At 50.4% G+C, this 22,606-nt stretch overlaps 2 protein-coding genes across 4 annotated transcripts; both read left to right on the top strand.

Moving 5' to 3' along the window:
- The first annotated feature begins 2 nt into the window (after nucleotides 1–2).
- Nucleotides 3–4,978, top strand: POLE3 (DNA polymerase epsilon 3, accessory subunit). The gene is made up of 5 exons (XM_058694456.1): nucleotides 3–137; nucleotides 241–326; nucleotides 691–809; nucleotides 1,075–1,295; nucleotides 2,642–4,978. The coding sequence occupies exons 1-4, from the start codon at nucleotides 72–74 to the stop codon at nucleotides 1,245–1,247; spliced, it is 444 nt and encodes a 147-aa protein (XP_058550439.1). The 5' UTR covers nucleotides 3–71; the 3' UTR covers nucleotides 1,248–1,295; nucleotides 2,642–4,978.
- A 1,769-nt stretch (nucleotides 4,979–6,747) lies between these two features.
- Nucleotides 6,748–17,525, top strand: ALAD (aminolevulinate dehydratase). Of its 3 annotated transcripts, none has more exons than XM_058694450.1 (13): nucleotides 6,748–6,856; nucleotides 11,959–12,076; nucleotides 12,181–12,376; nucleotides 13,578–13,628; nucleotides 14,101–14,197; nucleotides 14,539–14,674; nucleotides 14,779–14,862; nucleotides 14,963–15,051; nucleotides 15,578–15,633; nucleotides 15,721–15,808; nucleotides 15,897–15,983; nucleotides 16,587–16,716; nucleotides 17,368–17,525. In XM_058694450.1, exons 3-13 carry the CDS (start codon nucleotides 12,264–12,266, stop codon nucleotides 17,427–17,429), a joined length of 993 nt encoding a protein of 330 aa, XP_058550433.1. In that variant the 5' UTR covers nucleotides 6,748–6,856; nucleotides 11,959–12,076; nucleotides 12,181–12,263; the 3' UTR covers nucleotides 17,430–17,525. The 3 variants fall into 3 exon arrangements, with proteins under 3 accessions (XP_058550433.1, XP_058550435.1, XP_058550434.1); XM_058694452.1 differs by having other exon boundaries at nucleotides 11,959–12,051; XM_058694451.1 differs by lacking the exon at nucleotides 11,959–12,076.
- The last annotated feature ends 5,081 nt before the right edge of the window (nucleotides 17,526–22,606 follow it).

Genomic DNA, 22,606 nt, shown 5'->3' on the forward strand with positions numbered 1-22,606 from the left:
GCGGGAAGTCCGGACGCCGTAGCGGCCTGAAGAAGACGCTTGAGACCGAGGTGCGGGCGCCGGTGGCGGCAATGGCGGAGAGGCCCGAGGACCTAAACCTGCCCAATGCCGTCATCACCAGGATCATCAAGGAGGCGGTGAGCAGCTTCGGCGGGCGGATGGGCCAGGGCCCGGACGAGCGGGCAGCAGAGGAAGCAGGTCCTGGGCCGGCAGCTTTATTCACCCACGTTCTTTTTCCAGCTCCCGGACGGTGTCAACATCTCCAAGGAGGCCCGCAGCGCCATCTCCCGCGCCGCCAGCGTCTTCGTGCTGTACGCCACTTCCTGGTGAGGCAGGCTGAGCTAGCCAGAACCTAGCTGGGTTGAGGCGTAAGGGGGTCGCAGAGACCTGCCCCCGGAGTTCGCCGCCTGGGGCCCAGACCCCAGTAATCGTGTCCTACCCCCGTGCGGGGAAGTTCAGCCCTCATCCAGTTGTTGCAAGGTCTGAAGCAAACTAAAGCAACAAAATTGCTTTGCTTTAACCCTTTTGTACGGGGAAGGGAGGGACTTAACCACGTCACAAAAAAATCCCTGCATCTGAGATCTAGGCTTTTCCGTACCACCTCTGGTGCCCCTTTTCCAGCCACCCCATAGGCGGCAAGAGGGGGTCTGACAGCCCCTGAAACCCTTTTGTCTTTTTTTTTTTTTTCAGCGCCAACAACTTTGCGATGAAAGGGAAACGCAAGACACTGAATGCCAGTGACGTGCTCTCAGCCATGGAAGAGATGGAGTTCCAGCGGTTCGTTACCCCATTGAAAGAAGCTCTGGAAGGTAATGACCCTCTTCTTTGTTCAGCCAAGTAGATGTTCATCCTGTGTCACCTGCTCACCTGGCCCTGAGTCTTCTCCGCTTGGGTCCCTGTAAGAACAGGAAACAAGTATTGGACGTGACTCAGAATCCATTCTGTTGGCACCACCTCAGATCTGATTTGTATTTTTCCTTCTCTGCCCCAGCTTTTCCAGTTATACAGTGGAGTTAGCTGCTGCAGTCTGCTGGTTCAGCCCTGCCTCCTAACCCCCCACCTTCCTCCTTACAGCCTACAGGCGAGAGCAGAAAGGCAAGAAGGAAGCTTCAGAGCAAAAGAAGAAGGACAAAGACAAAAAAACAGATTCGGAAGAGCAAGACAAGAGCAGGGATGAGGACAACGATGAAGACGAGGACAGGCTGGAAGAAGAAGAGCCGAATGAGGAGGAGGAAGTGGACAACTAACGGGATGGGAAGACTGTGGCACGCTGGAAAGTACCACCCTGACGTGTGGTACGTTTGTGAGAAGCTTTTCCCTGCTGGGCAGAGTAGTCTTAGCGAGAAGAGCCTGAGAAGATCAAAATAAAAACTGACGATTGAATCATCATCAAAACCAGCGCTTCCGTCAGAACATCTGAGTAGCAGGGTCCTGTGTTGCTAAATCAGTCTGAAGGTAATGACTTTTAGGCGAGAGGGATTCTGGGCGGCTAATGTAATTAGTCGATCTGATCTCTCCTGTTTCCTTACATACGTGGTTAGGCAGTTTTTGATCCCCAGTTCCGTTCTGACCCCACCCCCAAAAAAGTAATAATAACTTCCATGCTGCCTGCTGTGTTCCAGATCACAGAGGCAGTCAAAGCTCAGGAAAAATTGGGGCTTTGAGCATGGTCAGCCGGTTGTGACTGTACAGGATATGGCAATACTAGCTTATTACAAGTGGTTAGAATGGCTTAGCTTTAGGAAAGTACTAAAAGACTATAGGAGAATAATGAAATCTGTTGTCTCTTCACTTCAAGGTAACATTGAATTTTGATTTCCCCAGACCCACTGGCTTGCAGCCCCTCTATATTGCCTGGTAGGCATTTGGCCTGCCGGGGTGGCTGCTCTCTGGCCTCATAAGCTTTTAAAACAGCAGTGTAGAGTGGAGTTAGTCAAGCAAGTGTGCCAATATCGTACTCTTACCAAAACAAACAGAAAAACCCCACAAAAACAAAATGGAAAAAAAACACAGATGGTTTAGTCTTAGTTGCACCTCACTGCCTGCCACTGTATCCCTTTATCGTCACCTCCTGGAAGGTATAAAATTCCAGGCTTTCTCTTCTTGTAGTCCATTTCCCAGGCTTGTGGCTTTAGTTTTTTCATTCTTCCAATTCCTGACAAGTTCCAAACTTTCTTCTATGCACATTTGGTCCCTCTGTGCTTCTCCCTTCCTGTCTCTCTTCTGCCTCTCTTCTGTTCCCCATTCCACTTTCTCTCTCCCTCCTTTTCTCACATCTGCCATCCCTGAAACTTGGATAACCTGCTTAAAGGGCAGAAATTTGATGGTGCTCAGGAATCTAATCCCCACCCCCAAAAGCCAACCCCTTTAACTGCTTCTAAAGTAACTCTGTTGATCTTATTTTTTTTTTCCCTTGACATGTGGTGCCCCAAGCACTTTTTTGTTTGTCTCTAAGTTGAGCGCTTGGAGGTTGACAGGTAGTGAGGTGTATGTAGTTTGACACTGTTGATTTGTTAAACGAATACAGCCAAAAGTTTGTTGACAACTGAGTGAAGACTATTGAGGAAAATTATAATGCTTTGTATAAATAAAGACATTCTTGTTAAAAGTGGTGACTCCCTTTCATCCTGCTTGTTTATAGTATGCTTTTGGGGAGGACCCACTGATCCTGCCTCAAAGAGTTCTTGACATGTGGACCCGCCCAGATCTTTGTAAACAAGGGATCCTGCGTTACCTTGGGTGGCCAGCAGATGCTGCTCTTCGACCACAACAAGAGGTTTTCATGGCTCTGCTGGGCAACCTATGCGTATTAGTTGCTCAATGACTCAACATTTATGGAGTCCCTACTATGAGGCTGGCACCGTTCTAAATGCTTTCAAGTATAAACTCTGAAACTCTATCAAGGAGAACTGTTACCTTTGTGATCTCAGCCACAATGCTATATTCTCTAATGTACAGAACTTTTTAAATCATGAATTTATAAATAACATTTCATAAAGGTACAACCCCGGTAGTCACTAGATCTGGTGGTTTTTCCTTTTCCACAAAAGAAACATCCTTTCTTAACTCCCATGAGCACCACTGAGCTAAACTCTCAAGTCCCATCTGGACTCCTGTGGCTTCCTTTGAGCTCAGTTTTTTGCCTCATCTCTGCTTGCCCTAGCTTCTGTGTACTGCTTGCCAAGTGGATCTTCCTGGAACATAGCTGTATTCCAGCCCCTCACTGCGTCCCGTTAAATCCATACTTAAACCTGGTACACAAAACCTGCTTAAGGAGGGATTGCCTTACCATCTATTCCAATCCATTTCTACTTTATTGTGTAAGTCTCCAGTCATTGAATCCCCAAAAGAACTCTCCTTGCACATGGTTTTAGTTAGCACATTTTGACTACCTAAGCCATGTTTCCTGAGAGCGGGAACTATGACTTGAAACTACAGAAGTGGGGCCTAGCAGACTCAGTTGGTAGAATATGTGAGTCTTGACCTCAGGGTAGTGAGTTCAAGCCCCGTGCTGGGTGTAGAGATTACTTAAAAGAACTGGGAGGAATCTGAGGTTATCAACCAGTTTTTTCCAAGCACACCCTAATCATTCCTGTAGGGGTATCCGGATTTTGAAGGTTGCTTACTAGGTTAAGGCAAAAATCTCATCTTTTGTAAGCCACCTCCCTTCATGCCTAGAGATTCTGATCTGGATTTGGAGGGTGAGAAGGTTTTCATCCTTACCTAGGTAAAATCGCATTTGCAGGGACATCTAGTGGGCTCAGTCAGTGGCACATGTGACTCTTGATCTTGGGGTTGTAAGTTCAAGCCCCATATTGGGTGTAGAGATTACTTAAAAAATAAAATAAAATCAGGGTACCTGTGTGACTGGGTCAGTTAAGCCTCTGACTCTTGATATTGACTCAGGTTCCTATCTAGCCCCAGGTGGAGCACCTGTTGAGTGTGGAGACTGCTTGGGACCCTCTCTCTTCCTCTCTGTCCCCATCCCCAGCTCGTTCTCACTCTCTCTCAAAAATAAACTTAAAAATCGTTTAAAAATTACTTTTGCAGCCTAATTCTATTTTTGCTGATGGGAAATGGAGGCTCATCAGAGAGAAGTGACTTGCTTAAGATCTTACCACTAATTTATGAAAGCCAGGATCCTGTTCTAGTGGTTCATGGCCTTCTATTTCTCTTTTTTTCTTTAATTAACTTTTTATTTTAGAACGATTTTAGTTTTCAGAAAAGTTGCAGAGTGCAGAGTTCCCATATGATCATCACCCAACTTTGCCTCATGTTGACATCTTACATAACCATGGTACCTTTGTCAAAACAGAAAATTACCAAATACCAAACTATTCATATTTCACCACTTTTTCCACTAAAGGCCTTTTTTGATCCAGGATCCATTCCAGAATACTACATTGCATTCAATGAACCAATTTTACCTTTCAGTTGAGATGAGACTCACGGAACATAACATGAATCATTTTTAAATGACCAATTCACTGGCATTTAGCACACTCACTGTGTTGTGCAACCACCACTTCTGTCTAGCTCCAAAACGTTTTCATCACCCCAAAATAAAACCCTGCACCTATTAAGCAGTTATTCGCTCATGCTTCCCTCCCTCCAGTCCCCAGCAACCACTAATCTCTTGCTAGCACTTGACAGCACTTAGCACCATGCCTTGTACCTCCCTGGGAAGTACTCACAATAGTAGGTTTTGAGGGGTTTGTGGGGTTTTTTTTATTATTTTTTATTGAAGTATAATATGCCTACTAAATGGTGCAGATAAATGTAAAGTTGGATGAATTTGCACAAACACATCCATGTAACTTGCACTCAGATCAGTAAACAACATGACCGGCACCCTAATAAACCCCTTTGGTCTCCCTTCCAGTCACTCTCCTCCTCAACTGTAATCATTATCCTAACTTCTAACAGCACAGGTGAATTTTGCCTGGTTTGTATTTTATATAAATGAAATCATACAATATGTATTCTTGTGCCTGACTTCTTTTGCTCAACATTATGTTTAAGATCTAGTCACATTGTTGCATTCACAATACTTTTTATGGATAAGATGGAAAGATTAAAAGTATTTTCAAATTTTGGGGGTAGGGTAGAGAATGGGAACAGGTTTTCTCGCCAAGAACAAAATGTGAGAAATAGATCACACCAAACAGCAGCATTCTTAAATTTTCCACTCCTACTCAGCTCTTGGAGGTAAATAGTCCTAACTATACCTAGTTATCAATAAACTCTGAGATGGAACTGGTGTCATGAAAGAAATGAGCAGGGGATCTACATGGGAGTGGGGGGCACTAATTACCCATATGAGTTGAAGGAGCATGACTAGTAGGCATTGCAGAGAAAACCCAGTGTGACGCAGGGCAAATTATTTAATCTCCCCAGAGATTGTCTTCCCAGTCTGTAAAACAAGGATAGTAACATAATTGTCATCAAAATTAGGTAAGTGAATGCATGATACTGCGCCTCTTTTTTTTTTAATTTTTTTTTAACGTTTATTTATTTTTGAGACAGAGACAGCATGAATGGGGGAGGGTCAGAGAGAGGAAGACACAGAATCTGAAACAGGCTCCAGGCTCTGAGCTGTCAGCACAGAGCCCGACGCGGGGCTCAAACTCACGGACTGTGAAATCATGACCTGAGCCGAAGCCGGCCGCTCAACCGACTGAGCCACCCAGGCGCCCCGTGTCCCTGACTCTTAAATGCACAAAAAATATGACCTCATTGTCCCACCTCCCTTATTTGACCACAGATCAGAACTCTAGTAGCTGGAAGCTACACAGGTCTCATATTTCCCTAGCATTAAGCCTCTCTGCCTATTTAACTTGGAATGTAAAGAGGTATAAAACGGGTTCCGGGTACCAATTTTGAGAAATAAAATCTGAGAGTGAGAGTAAGGGTAATACAACCAACTCACTGGCCTCCTCTACAAGTCAAAGTCAGCTTTTCTATAATCCCTAGTGCACCTTGATAAGGGCATTCCTTTGCTAGAGCATTGATCTCCACCCCCTACTTCATTCACCCAAATCCTACCAGTTCACCCAAGCCCCATAAGCCTCATTGGTTCCCTCCTGCCCCTGCACATATGCTGCTCAAACCGCGCACAGACCTTTGGTCAAATGTCGCATTGTACCCATCCTAGACTGGCCCGATGCCCCTATCAGACTTAGAGCTTTTCCGGAATGCCCATGTCTTTTCACATCACCTCTCTCAATCCATGGCACAGAGCAGGCTCTGAGTAATTACACTGGAATAAATTTTCCTCTGAAAACCTGGAAGGCCGCCTGGTGCTGAACTCAACAGCTTTAAAACACTCAGTCTGCAAAAATGGACGTAGCTATTGTTTTCGGTATTAAGGTGTTGTTTTAACGTCCTTGACATCCAATTATTCTTTCAACGATTAACCAGCGCCAAGTATGCACTAGCCTGGGAAAAAGAAAACTGTAAAGAGAACCTCAGGGCTGTAACCGCATCGGAGCCCGACTCTCAGGGACCCCTACTGCACCTCCCCTGCGCCCCCACATAGGACCCCACTGTCCTTCCGCTACCCAAGCTCTGGCCCCAAGTAAGGAGCAAGGAGGAGGGGGGAGGGAAACGAGGGCCCTCCTGCCCTTTCGCACACCTGATTGGCCAGGCCTCGATGAGTGTGGGCGGGGCCGAGGCCGGAGCTGACCAGCCCGCCAGCCCAGTGCCCGTAGGGGGCGTGGCCTTAACGCTGATTGGGGCGGGCTTCAAGGTGGGAGATGCTTCCGGGTGAGCTGCCCCGCCCCCACGTGGGCCCCGGGAGACTAAAACCAGCTACGGCGGTGGCGGGAGCTGCAGCTCTGAGCCCTTGAGGAGCCAGGTGAGTGGGGGCCGGACTCGGGGAGACGGCGGACTTGGAGGTGGAGGCTGTGGCACCAAGAGTCCCTTGTCCCCAGACCCAAATGTGCCGTGCGCCTAAAGCGCTGGCGGTGCAGCCGGGGGCAGAGTCCTTGTGGGGCCCTTGTTTAGATTGCCTTGCTGCACCCAGGATTGGGGTCTCCGCGGGGATGTAGCCATTGGGGGCCCGGCTCCGAGCTCTGCATCTCCTCTCTGGGGTCCACTCCCCTGGAGACCCTTGGTGCGTTCTCTATCAGTGCAGAGCCTGAGGTGCCTTGAAGGATTGGGGGGGGGGGGGGGGAGGAGGAGGAGGGAAGTGGAGACAGTAACAGTCGCTTTGTGCTAGATTTATACATAAGTCACATCCATTGGCCCATTAAGGCTACAAAAGCCCGTTGAGGTCGGTTCAAGTCCCCATTTGCCAGATACGAAACTGAGATCGCACAGCTGAAAAGTGACAGAACCAGGATTTGAACCCAAGTCTACCGTCTCCAAATCCCACACGCTTAACCATCAGGCTGTCAGCTGTAGCCAAGTCCAGAGTCAACGTTCTGCCTCCTTCCTCATACCCCCCTACTTCATTCAGAGTTCTCCACAAGCCCAACTCTGCTGGTAAGCAGCTTTGAGATCTATACTTAAAGTAGCAAGGGCTAATGGTGGGCACTGAGAACTGGGCTGCTGGAGACCTGGATTCTAGGCCCAGATCTGCCACTGACCCCTTGCGAGATCTTGAGCCAGTGTCTGCCTTTCTCTGAGCCCAGTTCACCATTATTTCGATGATGTAATCAACAAGCTTTAAGGAGCCTCTTAGACAAGATATTCTAGGAGTCTGTGGAACTGGCTGATTCTCGTTGTAGCTCCAAATGGCTAAGCCCAGAAGAGGCTGGGCTCTTCAAAGCCCTAGGTCAAGGCCTAGGTCTCCTGCTTCTCTTTAATCCCTGTATCCAGCACTGGGGTGGCTCAGGGTAGATATTCAGGAAATGCTGGTTAGTTGGTCCCTTTTCAGAACTGCCTGACAGCTGCTGTCCTGGGCCCTTCTGGGGCTTTGGATTTCTCAGCCCTGGCCACCTTCTACTTAGTTGGCCCTCCTGACTGCCTCCTCCCCAACTAGTGGCAGAGCCTGCCAGAGCTGGCAGCAGTTCCCCACCCTCTGCGCCAAGAGCACAGCCTCTGAAATCCTCAGCAGAGCATAACATGGGAAGTTCAGGCCTTGCAGCTCCTTCTGACCCACCCCCTCACCCCCATTCTGGCAGCTCTCAGGTCCCAACTTAGTTACTTAAGGAAGGAAGTACCTTCATGATCAGTCTGCAGAACTACCTCTTGCACGAAGCCATCCTTGGCTCCTGGAGACACAGGCGCCTCCCATAGATTAACATCTAGTCCACCCTCTACGGTAGCGTCTGTGTGGTATCTCAGAAGACCCTGCAGCCACACAGGTTTGAGTGCAAGTTCTCCCTTCTGGGTGTGGTGGGGAAGGCACTGCTGGGCTCACTCCAGATCTCCTTCCAGTTCAGTTCTGCTCCGAATGATGATAAAAGTAGCTACACGTTTACTGTGCTGCTACCTGGTGCCAGGCACGTACCTCCTAACTATCTCTAATCTAATTTCCACAGCTTTGCAGGTTTGGTAGTATCATTCCCATTTTATAGATTATGAAATGAAGGCCCTGAAAGGCCAGCAACCTTCCCTGAAGTCACCCACACAGCACAGATCAGACCTGGGCCTCTATGACCCTGAAACAAGGTTCTCTCTACACCACCCTGTGCTGCTGCCTTCCAGCTAAGCTAACCTGCTCTAATGTGGGTGAGCATAGGTGGTCCCGTGGTGAATCCCACGGTGACTTGCCATTGTCTTTGAGGTGTCACAGGATTTAAGCTGTGGCTTGCAGGTCCCTTGATTTGGAAGAAGTGCCCTCCCAAATGTGTGGAAATCTCCCAGTCTTGAGAGACTTTTTGCAAAGCAAAACCTTGGCATGGATTTGGCTCTGCAAACAGGCAACTCTGGCTTAGAGGCTGTTTTTCTATTCCGCAAATATTTAGTTATTAAGTGCCTGTTGTAACAGAATGACAGTGTGTGGTGTAGGTGACAGGGCATTGGACTAGAAGGCTGGAGACTCATGGTCAAGCCCGGCTCTGTACCTTGTGTGATGTCAAACAAGTCCTGTCACCTCTCTGCACCTCGTTTTCCACATCAGAATGTAAGAAATGGACAGGATTGGTGATTCTCAACTTTCTAATTTTATCAGCACTGACACCCGTTTCCCAAATCAAATCTCTCCCTAATCCTAAAATTAAAGAAACAGATGCAGGGGTACTTTGGTGGCTCAGATGGTTAAGCGGCCGACTCCTGATTTTGGCTCAGGTCATGATCTCACAGTTCGTGAGATCGAGCCCCGTGTTGGGCTCTGTGCTGTCAGCACGGAGCCTGCGTAGGATTCTCTCTCTCTGCCCCTCCCCAGCTCACGCTTGTGTGCACTCTCACTCTCTCTTGCTCTCTCTGGCTCTCTCTCTCAAAATGAATAAACATTTAAAAAAAAAAAAAAAAGGAAGAAGAAACAGACACAAATGGTTGTGCCCTAGTGAGGCCTCCCCCTCAACCCTGTCACCCTTGCCCCCGCCCCCAACCTCCCAGCCTCCTTGTAAAATTTGGGCTGCAAAGCACCTTGGCTGCCCTGCTGTGCTGCTTCTGATAAGCAGAAGGCATTTGCTGGCCCCGCCTTCTAAAGTAGATGGGGAGTTGAGGTCAGTGGAATGCAGCTTTGGATTCCAGAAGCCAGGGTCCTGCTACAAATTTGTTCTCTAGGAGGTGAATCAGAGGCACGTTCAAAATCTGACTGGGCTCCAAACAAGTCACTTAACCTCTCCGAGCCTCCGTTTCCTTATCACTAAAAGTTGGAAGGACCACTGCGGTTAGATGAGATACATGTAAAGGTACCTGGTCCAGTGCCCAGCACATAACGTACGCTCAGTATCTTTTCTCTTGCCTATCCATCTCTCCCACGCACAAGGCAAAGGTAGTACAGACAGAGAGATGCCTGTTGAATCAAGTGTTTATCAAGTGTTTATGGGTATGGTAGATAAAACCCTATACTCATTGTCTAAAACAGATTCAAATTCTGGCCCATTACTAACCAGCTGCGTGGTCTTAGGCGGAGGACTTAACCTTTCTGAGCTGAGCTAACCCCTAGCAGACCTGACAGCAAAGTCTTGCACAAAATGGGCACTTAGGACTTTGCATCTGCTGAATGACTGATTGCTCATTTAGGGGCTAGGACATCACTGGGGAGACCTGACTCGCCTCTGTGTCCAATGATGTGGTTGGCCGAGGGGTGTGGTAGTAGGGTGGGTCCTTGTGTGGCTCCTGATAACCCCAGCCCTGCCAAGGAGGAGAATTGGATAAAATGGGTCCCTGAGCTGGTTGGGAGGGGGGCTAAAAGGACCTGAGAGAAAGGCATTATCAGCGTACTCAAGGACCCCCATCCCCCATTCTCCGCCTAGGAATTGACACACTAGATTTCTAGCCCTACTGTTTTAGCCTCTTAACTTGCTAAGTGTAACCTTGGGTAAGTCCTTGCCCTTCCCTGGGCCTTGAGGTCCATTCATACAAGGAGAGACTGGTGGCTCTTTTTTTCCCCCCTACTTGGCTACTGAGTATTGTCCCAGGCACCTCCAAAAACTCAGCTCCCCACCACCCTCTTCCTGCCTTGTCCCTGTCTCCATTGCCGTCTGGGTCACGGAAGCTCAGAGCATCCGTCCCAAGAGACTGACTCTTGGCTGCCTTACAGTGGCCCTTCCTTTTCCTCCCATCTACCCCCACAGTCTCTGTGCTCCTCTTCTCAGCCTGCAAGAGTTATCTTCCTAAAGCCAGGCTCTGACTAGGCTACTCCCACCTCCCCACCTCCACCTCCCTCCCCTACCCCATCTTCCCTGTCCTCATTCTGGCCTCCCTTTGTCCCCTCCCTAGGACACACATCTTCAATTGTCTTCTCAGCCCTCAGAACAGCCTTTCCTCCTTCCCCACCTTTGCCCCTCACTTCCCTTTCTGAGGGAACATTCACCCCTTTCCCTCTGCCAAGCTGAACCCACTCATCCCGAAACATCCAAATTTAAGCCCCTGTCTTCCTCCAACGAGCTTCTTCCAACCTCCAAACTCACATTGGAACTCCTGGTACGCTTGTGGTGGTTCCTCTCTGAGAGGTACTCCATCCACCCTACCGCCTGGACTGTAGTGCCACCTTGATGAGAAATCATGTGTACAAGTGCCCAGCGTGGCCTGGCATGTCGTAGGTGCTCAAGAAATGAATGGTAATGCCCCAGCTTCCTTCTGTCTTACACCACTTACTTGGCATTAGGGCATATTGTCTTATACTTCATGTAGTTAAACATTTACTGTGTGGCAGAGTGCTGGGGGGTGGGGAGGAGGGCAGAAGTGAACTCACTGTGGACCATGCCCTGCAGAAGCACTGTCTACTGGAATGACATAAGTTAGATCCACAAAGAGCTGTTACATAAGAGAGATTAGGATCTGGGCAAGAGAGGCTTAGTGGGAGAGGGAAGAAGCGGCACCTGGTAGGGTTTGGGGGCGAGGAGGTTGTGGAGAGAGCACAAACCTTCTAGGTAAAGGGGACAGAAAACTTCCAGAAAGTGGCCAAGGCCAAGTGTGGCTTGTGCTTGGGGAGCAGCAGGAGGCTGTGAGGCTGGAAAAGACAGCTTCCATGGCCACTCTACAGGAGTTCTGTCTGCCAGTCTGTCTGTCAGGTGCTATTTAATCCTCTTAGTGTGTGTTGCCCCTGGCCAGAAGTCTCATACCGAGGAGTTAATGGTGCTTTTCTCTAGAGGTAGAATTACAGGAGATTTTTCTCTTTTTGCTTATCTAAAATTTCTGCCAAGCACATGAACATTTTTCATGGAATAAACAAAGTTTAAATGTTGGCTGTATCAGTGCTTCTCATCCTAATTTCTAATCCATCACAGATTGATTTCCTTGAATAACATACAATAAAATAAAATTGAATTGCTGGAGAAATGTTATTTGAGAAAAAGAGAGAGACCATATAAAACACAAGTCCAAATCTTATGTTATTAGGTTCCAGTAGCCAGGAGAGTGTCCGAAGGACCGACTTCTTTTTCTCTACTTACCTCGTCGTAGACCGGCAGGCCTTGGTGAACCACATCGGAGGTGCACTGGCCAGAAAGCAGCGGAGGCAGGAATCTGGAAGAGCTTGGGCGGGGGGGGGGGGGGGGGGGGGGGGGGGGGCATCTCCTGGAGACAGGGACCACGTCTCATGTGCCTCCTCTTGTCCCCCAGAGCTGTACACAGAGCTGAGGGCACAGCAGACACCTCGGGAGCCCTCGGTTTCAACCAGCTGGCTGCCTACTGCTCTGCCCACCATGCAGCCCCAGTCGGTTCTGCACAGCGGCTACTTCCACCCGCTGCTTCGCGCCTGGCAGACGGCCACCGCCACCCTCAGCGCCTCCAACCTCATCTACCCCATCTTTGTCACGTGAGTCCCAGGAATGGTCCAGGTCTCTGATCTGTGTGTGTGTGTGTGTGTGTGTGTGTGTGTTTGAGAGAGAGAGAGAGTGTGTGTGTGTGTGTGTGTATGTGTGTGTGTGTGAAAAACAGAGAGAGATTGAGAGTGGGTTAAGGACAAGTTTTAGGAACCAAACAAACCTTGAAAGAACTCAGTCTTCCCCATTTGGAAAATAAGAATAATAACCCCAGCCTGCCATCCTGAGCTTTTGCAACAAGACAGAAGCTGAGAAGGCATTCTGTAGATTTGTAAAGAGCTATGTACATGTAAGAGGTGGCAGCCGTGATTATTAATAATAGCAATGGCTCGGGGCGCCTGGGTGGCGCAGTCGGTTAAGCGTCCGACTTCAGCCAGGTCACGATCTCGCGGTCCGTGAGTTCGAGCCCCGCGTCAGGCTCTGGGCTGATGGCTCAGAGCCTGGAGCCTGTTTCCGATTCTGTGTCTCCCTCTCTCTCTGCCCCTCCCCCGTTCATGCTCTGTCTCTCTCTGTCCCAAAAATAAATAAAAAACGTTGAAAAAAAAATAATTAAAAAAAAATAATAATAGCAATGGCTGACATTTATTGAGTGCTTACTGTGTACCGGGTACTATGCTAAGCACCTACATGTATTCTCTCATTCAGTCCTGACAGTATTTGTGTGAGGAAGGTATGGCTATTATTCCCTAGAGTGTCATCTCCACGAGGGCAGGGATTTGTGTCTGTTTTGTTCAGTTTGTATCTCCAGAGAGTAAACAGTACCTGGCACATAATAAATGCTCAATATTTGTTGAATCAATGAACGAATCCACCCAAATACAGATGAAGGGCCTGGCCTCAAAGAGACATGGTACAAGTTGGCCAAGGTCACCCAGCCAGTAAGTGGCTGGGAGGGCAGGCGAGGGCCTGCTGACTTTAGAGTCCAAGTTCTTAGCTATTTGACTCCTTCCTGTGATTACTGTTCTTTTAGTCCAGTCGCTTCTGTTGTCACTGTCACTCTTTTGTCGTTCCTGTTACTATTTCAGGCCCTGGGCTTGGCCAGGCAGGGAACCAGACACTGGACCCCAGCCTCCTCCCACCGTCCCCGCTTCTCTACTCCTTCCCATCTCCCCAGCCATCCTTCCCGGTCACTCCCTCGCCACAGGCCCTTCCCACAGCCACCAGTCCATAGCCCACCCCTCCCCGCTCTTGCAGGGATGTTCCTGATGACGTACAGCCCATCGACAGCCTCCCGGGAGTGGCCAGGTAGGGAACGTGGTGGGGAGGGCCAGGGGAGGATGGAGGGAGAGATTTCCCAGGTGGAGGTGCCAGGAAGCAGACCCAGGAGATAGATCTGGAGAAGCTCCCCAGCCCAGTAGAGAGAAGGGTTTTCTCAGGGACAGAGTTGCTCCACAACACAAGAGGCAGCCTCATAAAGGGATGAGTGACCCATTCATCATCAGAGATGTCATAGCAGAGTCTATTGCAGGGGGAGCTGGACTGCAAATGGGAGTTCAGCGAGAACCTTGGAGGGGCCTTCCAGAGCTAAATTCCATAGCTCTGCTTCTGCAGGCCTCTGTTTTCCCATCTGTTTGGTGGGTGCATTCCTACCCCTCCCTGTACTGTGGGGCTTGAGCCATCCTGGTGCCGTGTGCAACTTGGCTCTTAACAGACAGGTGAGGGGACCCCTTGCCTGGGACCTACCTCATTTCGGGCCCTCCGCCCCACCCCCATGCAGATATGGTGTGAACCGGCTGGAAGAGATGCTGAAGCCCCTGGTGGAAGAGGGCCTGCGCTGTGTCCTGGTCTTTGGAGTCCCCAGCAGAGTCCCTAAGGTGGAGAACCAGAAGCAGAGTTGGAGGGGAGGGGAAGGGAGGGAGGCGTGAGGGTGAGCTGAGGTTCCACGCTGACCACACTCTCATTACCGCCACGTGCTGGCCCTTGGGGCCTGGGTGAGTGGACACTGCCCCTGTCTAATGACTGCACCCATGGAGGGACAGGAAGCCTAGTAGGGCTGTGACACCCTGACCAGGTAGGTCAAGTGCCCTGTGCAAAATGGAGACAGTCCTTACTGCGTCCCCACGCAGGGAGCCGGGTGGTCCGTGAGGTCTGGCCGTCCTGCCTCCGGAGGGCTTCAGGTCACAGACTTACCGCTTTGTCATTCCCCGGCCACTAGGACGAACGGGGCTCTGCAGCCGACTCTGAGGACTCCCCAGCCGTCGAGGCGATCCGTTTGTTGCGCAAGACGTTCCCCAGCCTCCTGGTGGCCTGTGATGTCTGCTTGTGTCCCTACACCTCTCACGGTCACTGTGGTGAGTTTCCCCCGCCTCCCCAAGCCCTGCTGCCCGAGACCTCCTGCAGGTGGGATAGGCCAGGGACCTAGACGCTCCCCCAAACCCGGCCGTCTGTCCTGCAGGGCTCCTGGGCAAGAACGGCACATTCCAGGCCGAGGAGAGCCGCCAGCGGCTGGCAGAAGTGGCACTCGCCTATGCCAAGGCAGGTGAGTGAGCCTCCGGCAGAGATGAGCAGCTCCGGGTCAGGGAGGTGGCAGAGTGCATACGGGGGTCCCGGGGTTCTCAAGGCCACCCTCTGCCCCTCAGGATGTCAGGTGGTAGCCCCGTCGGACATGATGGACGGACGTGTGGAAGCCATCAAGGAGGCCCTGATGGCACATGGACTTGGCAACAGGGTAGGGTGGGGAGTGTGGCAACGGGTGTGGGGAGGGCAAGGAGACAGCCTGGACCGGCCCTGTCCCCACATGTGCTAAGAATCACAGAAGTGAGGGGCGCCTGGGTGGCGCGGTCAGGCATCCGACTCTTGATTTCGGCTCAGGTCGTGATCTCACAGTTCGTGGGTTCAAGCCCCGTGTCAGGCCTTGTGCTGACACCGTGGAGCCTGCTTGGAATTTTCTCTCTCTCTCTTTCTCTCTGCCCCTCGCGCACACACACACACTCTCTCTCTCTTTCTCTCAAAAACAAACTAAGTTTAAAAACTTAAAAAAAAAGAATCACAGAAGTGAAAACAGCACTGGACGAGGCCTTTGGGATCCATCTCAACCTCTGCACCTCACATGGGGAAACCAAGGTCCAGAGCTTTAATGGGACTAGACCGCGGGCACTCTGCTTCCCAGCCTACATCCTTTCTCTCCCTGTCACTTCACCCTGACACATCTGGAAAGAGCTGCCTGAACCCTGACCCCCACTTTCTCCCTGTAGGTATCAGTGATGAGCTATAGCGCCAAATTTGCATCCTGTTTCTATGGACCTTTCCGGTAAGTGGGGATTGGCAGGGGCCTGCTCTCAAACCCCTGACCCATCAGCGTAGAGCTGGCGCCCACCCTGATGCCTCTGCTTCCCAGGGACGCGGCCCAGTCAAGCCCAGCTTTTGGAGATCGCCGCTGCTACCAGCTGCCGCCAGGAGCACGGGGCCTGGCCCTCCGAGCAGTGGTGAGTGACCAGACCTCAAGCCCCACCTGGCCCGTCCCCCTCCCAGCTCGCCTCCCGGGCACTACCCACACAGTACTTCATCCCTCAGGCGCGGGATGTGCGGGAAGGAGCCGACATGCTCATGGTCAAGCCAGGAATGCCCTACCTGGACATCGTGCGAGAGGTGAAGGACAAGGTGAGCAGACGGAGCAGAGACCAGCAGAGAGAGGCTCAGGGAAATGAGCGAGTTTGTCCACAGACTCTGGGACCTCAGACTGGGAGACTGCAGACTCTGAGTTCAGAGCAGTCGGCCCCTGAATAGGAATCCTTCCACCACATCCATGCCTCGGAACCCCCACGGGCATCGGCCCCGGGGCTCACAGGGGCCTTTGAGCAGCTATGCTTTCACAGTTCAAGAAGGGACCAGGCTAGGGGCACCTGTGTGGCTCAGTTGGTTAAACGTCTGACTCTTGATTTGGGCTCAGGTCATGATCTCGCGGTCATGGGATCGAGCCCCTTGTCGGGCTCTGCCCTGAGCACGGAGCCTGCTTGGGATTCTCTCCCTCTCTCTCTGCCCCTCCCTCCCTCCCTCCCTCCCTCTTCCTCTCTCTCTCAAACAAAAATATAAACATTATTTAAAAAAAAAAGAAGAAGAAGAAGAATGGGCCAGGCTGCCAGCAGCAGTGACACAGGGGATGGGGCTCCAGATGCTCACAGGTCGAGCAGGGAGGAAGGGACATTCCTGGAGGCACGCCACCATTCCACTTCAATTCATGTACCCACCGCTGCTTTTCTTCAGCACCCTGAGCTCCCACTTGCTGTGTACCACGTTTCTGGAGAGTTCGCCATGCTGTGGCACGGAGCCCGGGCCGGGGCATTTGATCTCAAGGCCGCTGTGCTGGAGGCCATGACCGCCTTTCGCCGCGCAGGTAAACAGGCCGGGCTGGGGGTTTTTGACCTGTGCCACAGGGCTGATAGGCACTTTGCCTAGAAAGGGAAATAAAGTCACGAGACAGCCTAGAGCCTTATGCCTGGAAATACCAGCGATGTAAAGAAACACAGGGTGAGGAGGGGATATGGAATTGCAGAACAGAACATGGAACAGTGAAGACAGCAGAGCTGGCTATTACATTTTGGTTTTGAGACCTCAGCCAAGCCACTTCTGTGAACCTCAGTGTCCTTGTCTGTAAACTGGGGATAAAAAGTACCTGATGCATGGCTGTCAGGAGGATTAAATGAGATGATATGTATAATCAGCAAATGCTCACCACTCCGTAAACGGGAACCGGTTTTGTTGGTGTGCACAGCATCAGAAGGGCACTTATAACTTACTTATTTCTCCTGTCGTGCATTTTATCTGTTGGCAAACTGAGGCCCAGTAAGAGAAAATGACTTGCCAGGGTTACACAGTGTGCAGAGCCTTAACTGACCGGAGCTGGGCTCAGTCTCCTGTTGTGACGCCCACGGGCTGTGCCTCTTCATGGTAGTCGCCTCCCCCACCCTTGACCCTCATCTCCCGGAAGGTGTGCCCAGAGCTGATGCCTGGCCTCTCCCCGCTTCCTGCCTCTGTCCCCCGACAGGTGCCGACATCATCATCACCTACTACACGCCTCAGCTATTGCAGTGGCTGAAGGAGGAGTGATGGAGACGGCGTACAAGACCCCATAAATAGAACTTCTAAAAGGTCCCGGGGCCTTGGAGAAGTGAAAACCAAAGTAAATGCTGCTTTAGAACTGTGCCCGCGCGCTCTTCCTGTTCACATGCTGGTAGGTGCTTTCTGCCAGCATGCCAGATCCCGCCACTCAAGTCTCACCGGCCATCCCGGGCTTCCCTGCCCCTCCCCTGGGTCATCCCTGAGGCCCTCCTCCACCACCCCAGCTCCTTCCTCTGGCGTGGCTTCATCTTGAAAGCTACCAGGAGCCAAGGGCACAGGCTTGGCAGGGCCCGGGAGAGGGGCTTGGAGCATTAGGGAAAGAGGAGGGCGGTTGCATCTTGAATCATGAGAAGCTCTGGAAAGCCCGAGGCCTCTGGCAGCATAGCTGGGCCCTGGGACAGAGGCCTAGATTGACATCTTCGGGTTAGACTTGAGATTTGCCACGATTCCTCCAGAAGGTGCTTCCCACCTGGGTCCATGTTGCCAGGCTGCCTGAGATCGTCTGCTTTGAGCCATATACCCAGAGAAGAGTTACTTGTTCATGAGCAGAAACGCTGCCTTCTGAAGATCAAAGCTCAGAAGCAAAGAGAGAGTCCCTGGCTGTTCAAGATGCCACCACCAAAAAGGCTTTTCTGTCGAGAAAATTTTTGAGAACATCTGCCCGGTGCACATCCCCAGATGTAAACGTTAAGCGGAATGATGGTGAGTCTCCGTGAGGAGAACCAGGAGGTCGATGTGTCACCGGTGATGTGACGGGCGCTGTGAAGGTCACCAGGACCTGACACAATGCTGGGTACTGGGGATATAGCAGGACAGACCTCAGCCTGTCTCTGTGTATGAAATCTATGCAGGGATAATAAGGAGACAGACAACAATGAGAAAACAAAGCAGTTACAAGTTATAATAAGCGCTTTGAAGGAAAGAAAGGGTCTGACACCAAAAATAACAGACCATGGGTGTGTCTCGAGAGGGTGGTCGAGAAGCCCTCCCTGAGGCCAAGGGACAAGAAGGGATCCTCCCAGAGAACAGAGGCAAGTGCACCAGAAGCTGCAAGAATGACACAAAGTGTGCAAAGGTCCTGCAGTGGGAGGAGCTTGGCAGGGCTCCTGGGAGCAGGGTGAGGAAGAGGAGGGTGATTGACCAGACTGGAGGCTGGAAAGGTAGGCCCTGTGCCTTGTAAGAAGCTTGGTCTTATTTTGCATTTGATAGAAAGCCATCTGAAGGATCTTAACCAGGAGTTATGTGTGTTCCACTTTCCCACATTCTGTTGCCATGAAAAAAAGGAAGCGTGAGAAAGAGGCTGGTTGGGAGGCTCTCGTAGACCCCAGAGAGCACTGACACTGGCCTGGACCAGGGTGGTGGCAGCAGAGGCAGGAAGGAGTAGAAGTATTCAGGATACATTAATTCAGGCAGAATTAGCAGATTTTGCCTGAGCTTTGTAAGTCTAGGGAACGAGAGGAAACAAGGGTGCCCTCATGGGTTTCTGGCTTGAGTGCCTGGATGCATGCTTTCATTCTTCCGAGACTCACGGCATAATGTTCCTCTTAGGAAAGGTTAAGGCCTGGCTATAGAGGGGCCATTTTGCAAGTCTCCCTGCCCATCTGCAAAGTGACAAGAAATCCCAAATCTCGGGCCAAAGCAGGTTCAATTCAGACCTTAAAGCAGTACAATCCATTTTAAGTAGTACAATTACGAACTCCCGGCAGCTCCTGTAGACAGACCAGTCTCCTCTGACTTCTGGCTGAGTCAGAGCTGCGGCTGACCTAAATAAGGACCCGATCTCACCCTGTCCTTTGGGGAGGTGGCCAGCCAAAACCAGGGCTTGAAGAGTCCTAAAGCTTCACCTTCCAAGGAGCCAGAGCCTGGAGCTCTAATTAGAGATGAGCCACTGATGGGCCTCAGGGTTCTGACCAGACCAGAACCTTTGGCTGTGTTAGCCTCTTAGCTTCTTATCTCCTGGCCCCTTGGCCCCTGACCCCTGAGCTCATTTCTGATTAGTATGAAAGGGAATGTTCTTCAGCACCATCCCAGAATCATCATTGCCAGGCCAATATGAGGCCTGGTTCTTGTCAGCATAGAGAGACAGGAGACAGACCTTGCTCTTTAGGTACAAACTCCACAGGAGGCAAACCACTCTGCATATGTCCCAGACTCCCCCAGAAGTAAACGTTAAGCGGAATGATGGTGAGTCTCCGTGAGGAGAACCAGGAGGTCGATGTGTCACCGGTGATGTGACGGGCGCTGTGAAGGTCACCAGGACCTGACTGGGTTTGAAGGGTCAGAAAATGCTTCCCTGAGAGGCTGACATTTAACCCTTGACCTGAAGGATAAGCAGCCAAGCTAAGAGCACTCCGGGCAGAAGGAACTCCATGTCTAGAATGAGCTAGAACACAAAGCAGGTGTGGCTGGAGCACAGTGAAGGGCAAAAAGACCAGGGCCGAGCCACGCAGGGGTCAAAAGCCATGTGTAAGGAAGATGGAAGCCTTTCCAGACCCTATTCCAAGAGAAAGGAAAGCCATCTGAAGGATTTTAAGCAGGCGAACGACGCACTCTGATTTTGCATTTGATGAAAACAATTGACAGCACTGGCAAAGCGCAGAGGAGAGATTTTGTAGCCTGGACTGAAGTGGTGACAGGGGGTGAAGAGGGGAATGGGTTTAGGAGGTCGATTTCATGGGAAGGATAAACTTGGTTTGAGCTCCTGGTGGCTGATGGGCCATTTACTAAGATGGGAAAGCTTGGGAGAGAGGGTAGAGGGGGAGTCCTAAATTTAGCTTGGGTTTGCAGTGAGGGAGCTATACCTAGAGAGTTGATGACTCACCCAGGGCCACTCAAGTTGTAGCAGAACTGGATCTAGAACCCCATCACTGAAAACACTTCTGGTTAGAACTAGAATTTGAACCCACATAGCTCAACTCCAAGGCCTCTACCTTTAACCACTGTGCACACCATCTCCTAGTGAACAGATAAATTAGGGATCTAACATGATGCTATTCAAGGGGGTACACCAAGGGCTGAGTTGCCTTCAGGCATCATGGTCTATGTGCAGTGGTGCCCTCTGAAGTCAGGATTTGTCATCAGAAGCCACCTAGTATCTGCTCCAGCCCCACTGTTTTGTTTCCAGAGGCAATGGCCAGGCAGGCAAGCTGAAGGGGTTTAGGTGGTCCTGAAGGATCTAGTTCCTCCACAGCCCCAGTCTTCCTGCTATGTGCCCTGCTCTTGCTAGTCATAATTTTATCCTTGTGCAGAGAGAACTCAGCTTTCACAATTGGCAAGGCATATTCTCAGACTTCTAAGCATCACAGGCAGTTGGTGAGCATTCAGGGCCTCTCTTAATGAGACTTGACTTTATTTCCCTCTGATGTGCCTGCTTAGATGGTAGCTTGTCTGTTTCTTATAGGTCCTTCCTAAAGGCCACAACAAATAGCCAATACATTCCACCAATCTCACTTCTTTTTTTTTGTTTATTATTGAGAGACAGAGCATGAGCATGGGAGGGGCTGAGAGTGGAGGAGACACAGAATCCAAAGCAGGCTTCAGGCTCTGAGCTGTCAGCACAGAGCCCGACACGGGGCTCGAACTCACAAACCGTGAGATCATGACCTGAGCTGAAGTCGGACGCTCAACCGACTGAGCCACCCAAGGCGCTCCCCAATCTCACTTTTCTGTTTTCTACTACGATCCCTAAAACTACACCTTCAGTGGGCAAATGGTTGAGGGTCCCCAAAAACAACAGGTATTTCAACCAACCACTTTACTAACAATTCCCCAGCTAGGAAAGGAGGACTCCTGACCTGCCCCATACCCCATAGCCTACATGGACTGTGCCAATTCCACATATAAGGGCCTGTGACTTCCAGCGTCCCATATTCCAGATACTTATGGTTGCAAGTGACAGAATCCAATTCAGTAGCAAAAAAGTAAGTGATTGGTTTTTATAACTGGATTTCAATAAGGTCAGGTGTGCTTGGGTCTAGGGTTAAAGGCTGTCATAGAGGCTATGTCTCTTCATAGTTCTTATATGGTTGCCTCAGCTTGGCTTTATTCTAAGATAGGTTTTTGCCACTTGACAGCCACAGGATCCTTAAATGGTCCTTATAACTTACAATCCCAAAGAAAGACCCTCTCCCGTCATTCACGACAAATCTCTGGAGCTCTCTGACTGGCCCCACTCAGGTCATATGAACCAGCCTCTTCATTCAGTCACCATCAACAATGGCATGGGAGATGTGGCACCATGACTGACCAGGTCTGCCTCATTACACAGAAGTCTAGTGGAGTCTCAGAGCTTTGCAGCAGTGGTCCCCCATGCCTGGAATGCTTTTCCCCAGAATCTGTGTGGCTGTCTCCTTTTTATTGTTAAGATCTTGGCTGACACGTCACTTCCTCAGAAACCCTGCCCTAACACCCAATTTAAAGTCATTCCCCAGTTACTCTGTATTAGTCAGGACTCAAGTTCAGTGGTCATAACAAAAGCCAAGGTAATGATAGCTAAGAAGAAAATATTTCTCTCTGAGCAGTCCAGACCATGTCAGCTACATGGTGTGGTGGGTCCAGGCGCCCTCCTTGTTCCGTCCTCCTAAACACATCTCAGCTTCCATCTCATGGTCAAAGATGGCGAGTTCAGTTCCCACCATTAGCTCCTCTCCAGTCAGCAGAAAGAGGAGAAAGATGAATGGAGGGCAAGATGCTTCTTTATAAGGGCACACCCCAAAAGTTGCGCATATCACTTCTGTCCGTATGCTCTTGTCTGAACTTAGTCACGGTCGCAGCTAGTTGTGTAAGGTAGGCTGGAAAACAGACTCTAGTGGGGCAGCCAGGTGGCTCAGCTGAAACTTGGATTAAGTTACTAAGGAAAAAAGAGAGAATAGATATAGGGGCAAATGGCCATCCTCATCATATGAAGTGTCTTGTAATCACTCAAACAGTGATCAGGACAGCAAAGAGGTCTTTAGAGACCATCTAGTTACACACTCTAATTGTATAGATGGGAGACAAACCCAGAAAGGGAAATTGTTCAAATCCACACAAGCCATTGGCAGACCAGGGCTGGGCTTCAGGTCTCCAAACACCAAGTCCAGTGCTCAAAACTGGAGAAGGGATTGGTTTCAGGGGAACCTTAGCTTTTTAGGTGTTATCCTAGCTTCAGATGCATTTTTATATTC

The sequence above is a fragment of the Neofelis nebulosa genome, chromosome 12, assembly GCF_028018385.1.
Source record: "Neofelis nebulosa isolate mNeoNeb1 chromosome 12, mNeoNeb1.pri, whole genome shotgun sequence".
Lineage (NCBI taxonomy): Eukaryota > Metazoa > Chordata > Mammalia > Carnivora > Felidae > Neofelis > Neofelis nebulosa.

Bases quoted from the DNA above. Each gene is read 5' to 3' on its own strand.
- POLE3 (XM_058694456.1), top strand. From the start codon at position 72: ATGGCGGAGAGGCCCGAGGACCTAAACCTGCCCAATGCCGTCATCACC. The intron at 138-240 runs GTGAGCAGCTTC...TTCTTTTTCCAG, and splicing joins CCAGGATCATCAAGGAGGCG to CTCCCGGACGGTGTCAACAT. The intron at 810-1,074 runs GTAATGACCCTC...TCCTCCTTACAG, and splicing joins ATTGAAAGAAGCTCTGGAAG to CCTACAGGCGAGAGCAGAAA.
- ALAD (XM_058694450.1), top strand. From the start codon at position 12,264: ATGCAGCCCCAGTCGGTTCTGCACAGCGGCTACTTCCACCCGCTGCTT. The intron at 14,198-14,538 runs GTGGAGAACCAG...CCCGGCCACTAG, and splicing joins TCCCCAGCAGAGTCCCTAAG to GACGAACGGGGCTCTGCAGC. The intron at 14,675-14,778 runs GTGAGTTTCCCC...TCTGTCCTGCAG, and splicing joins CACCTCTCACGGTCACTGTG to GGCTCCTGGGCAAGAACGGC.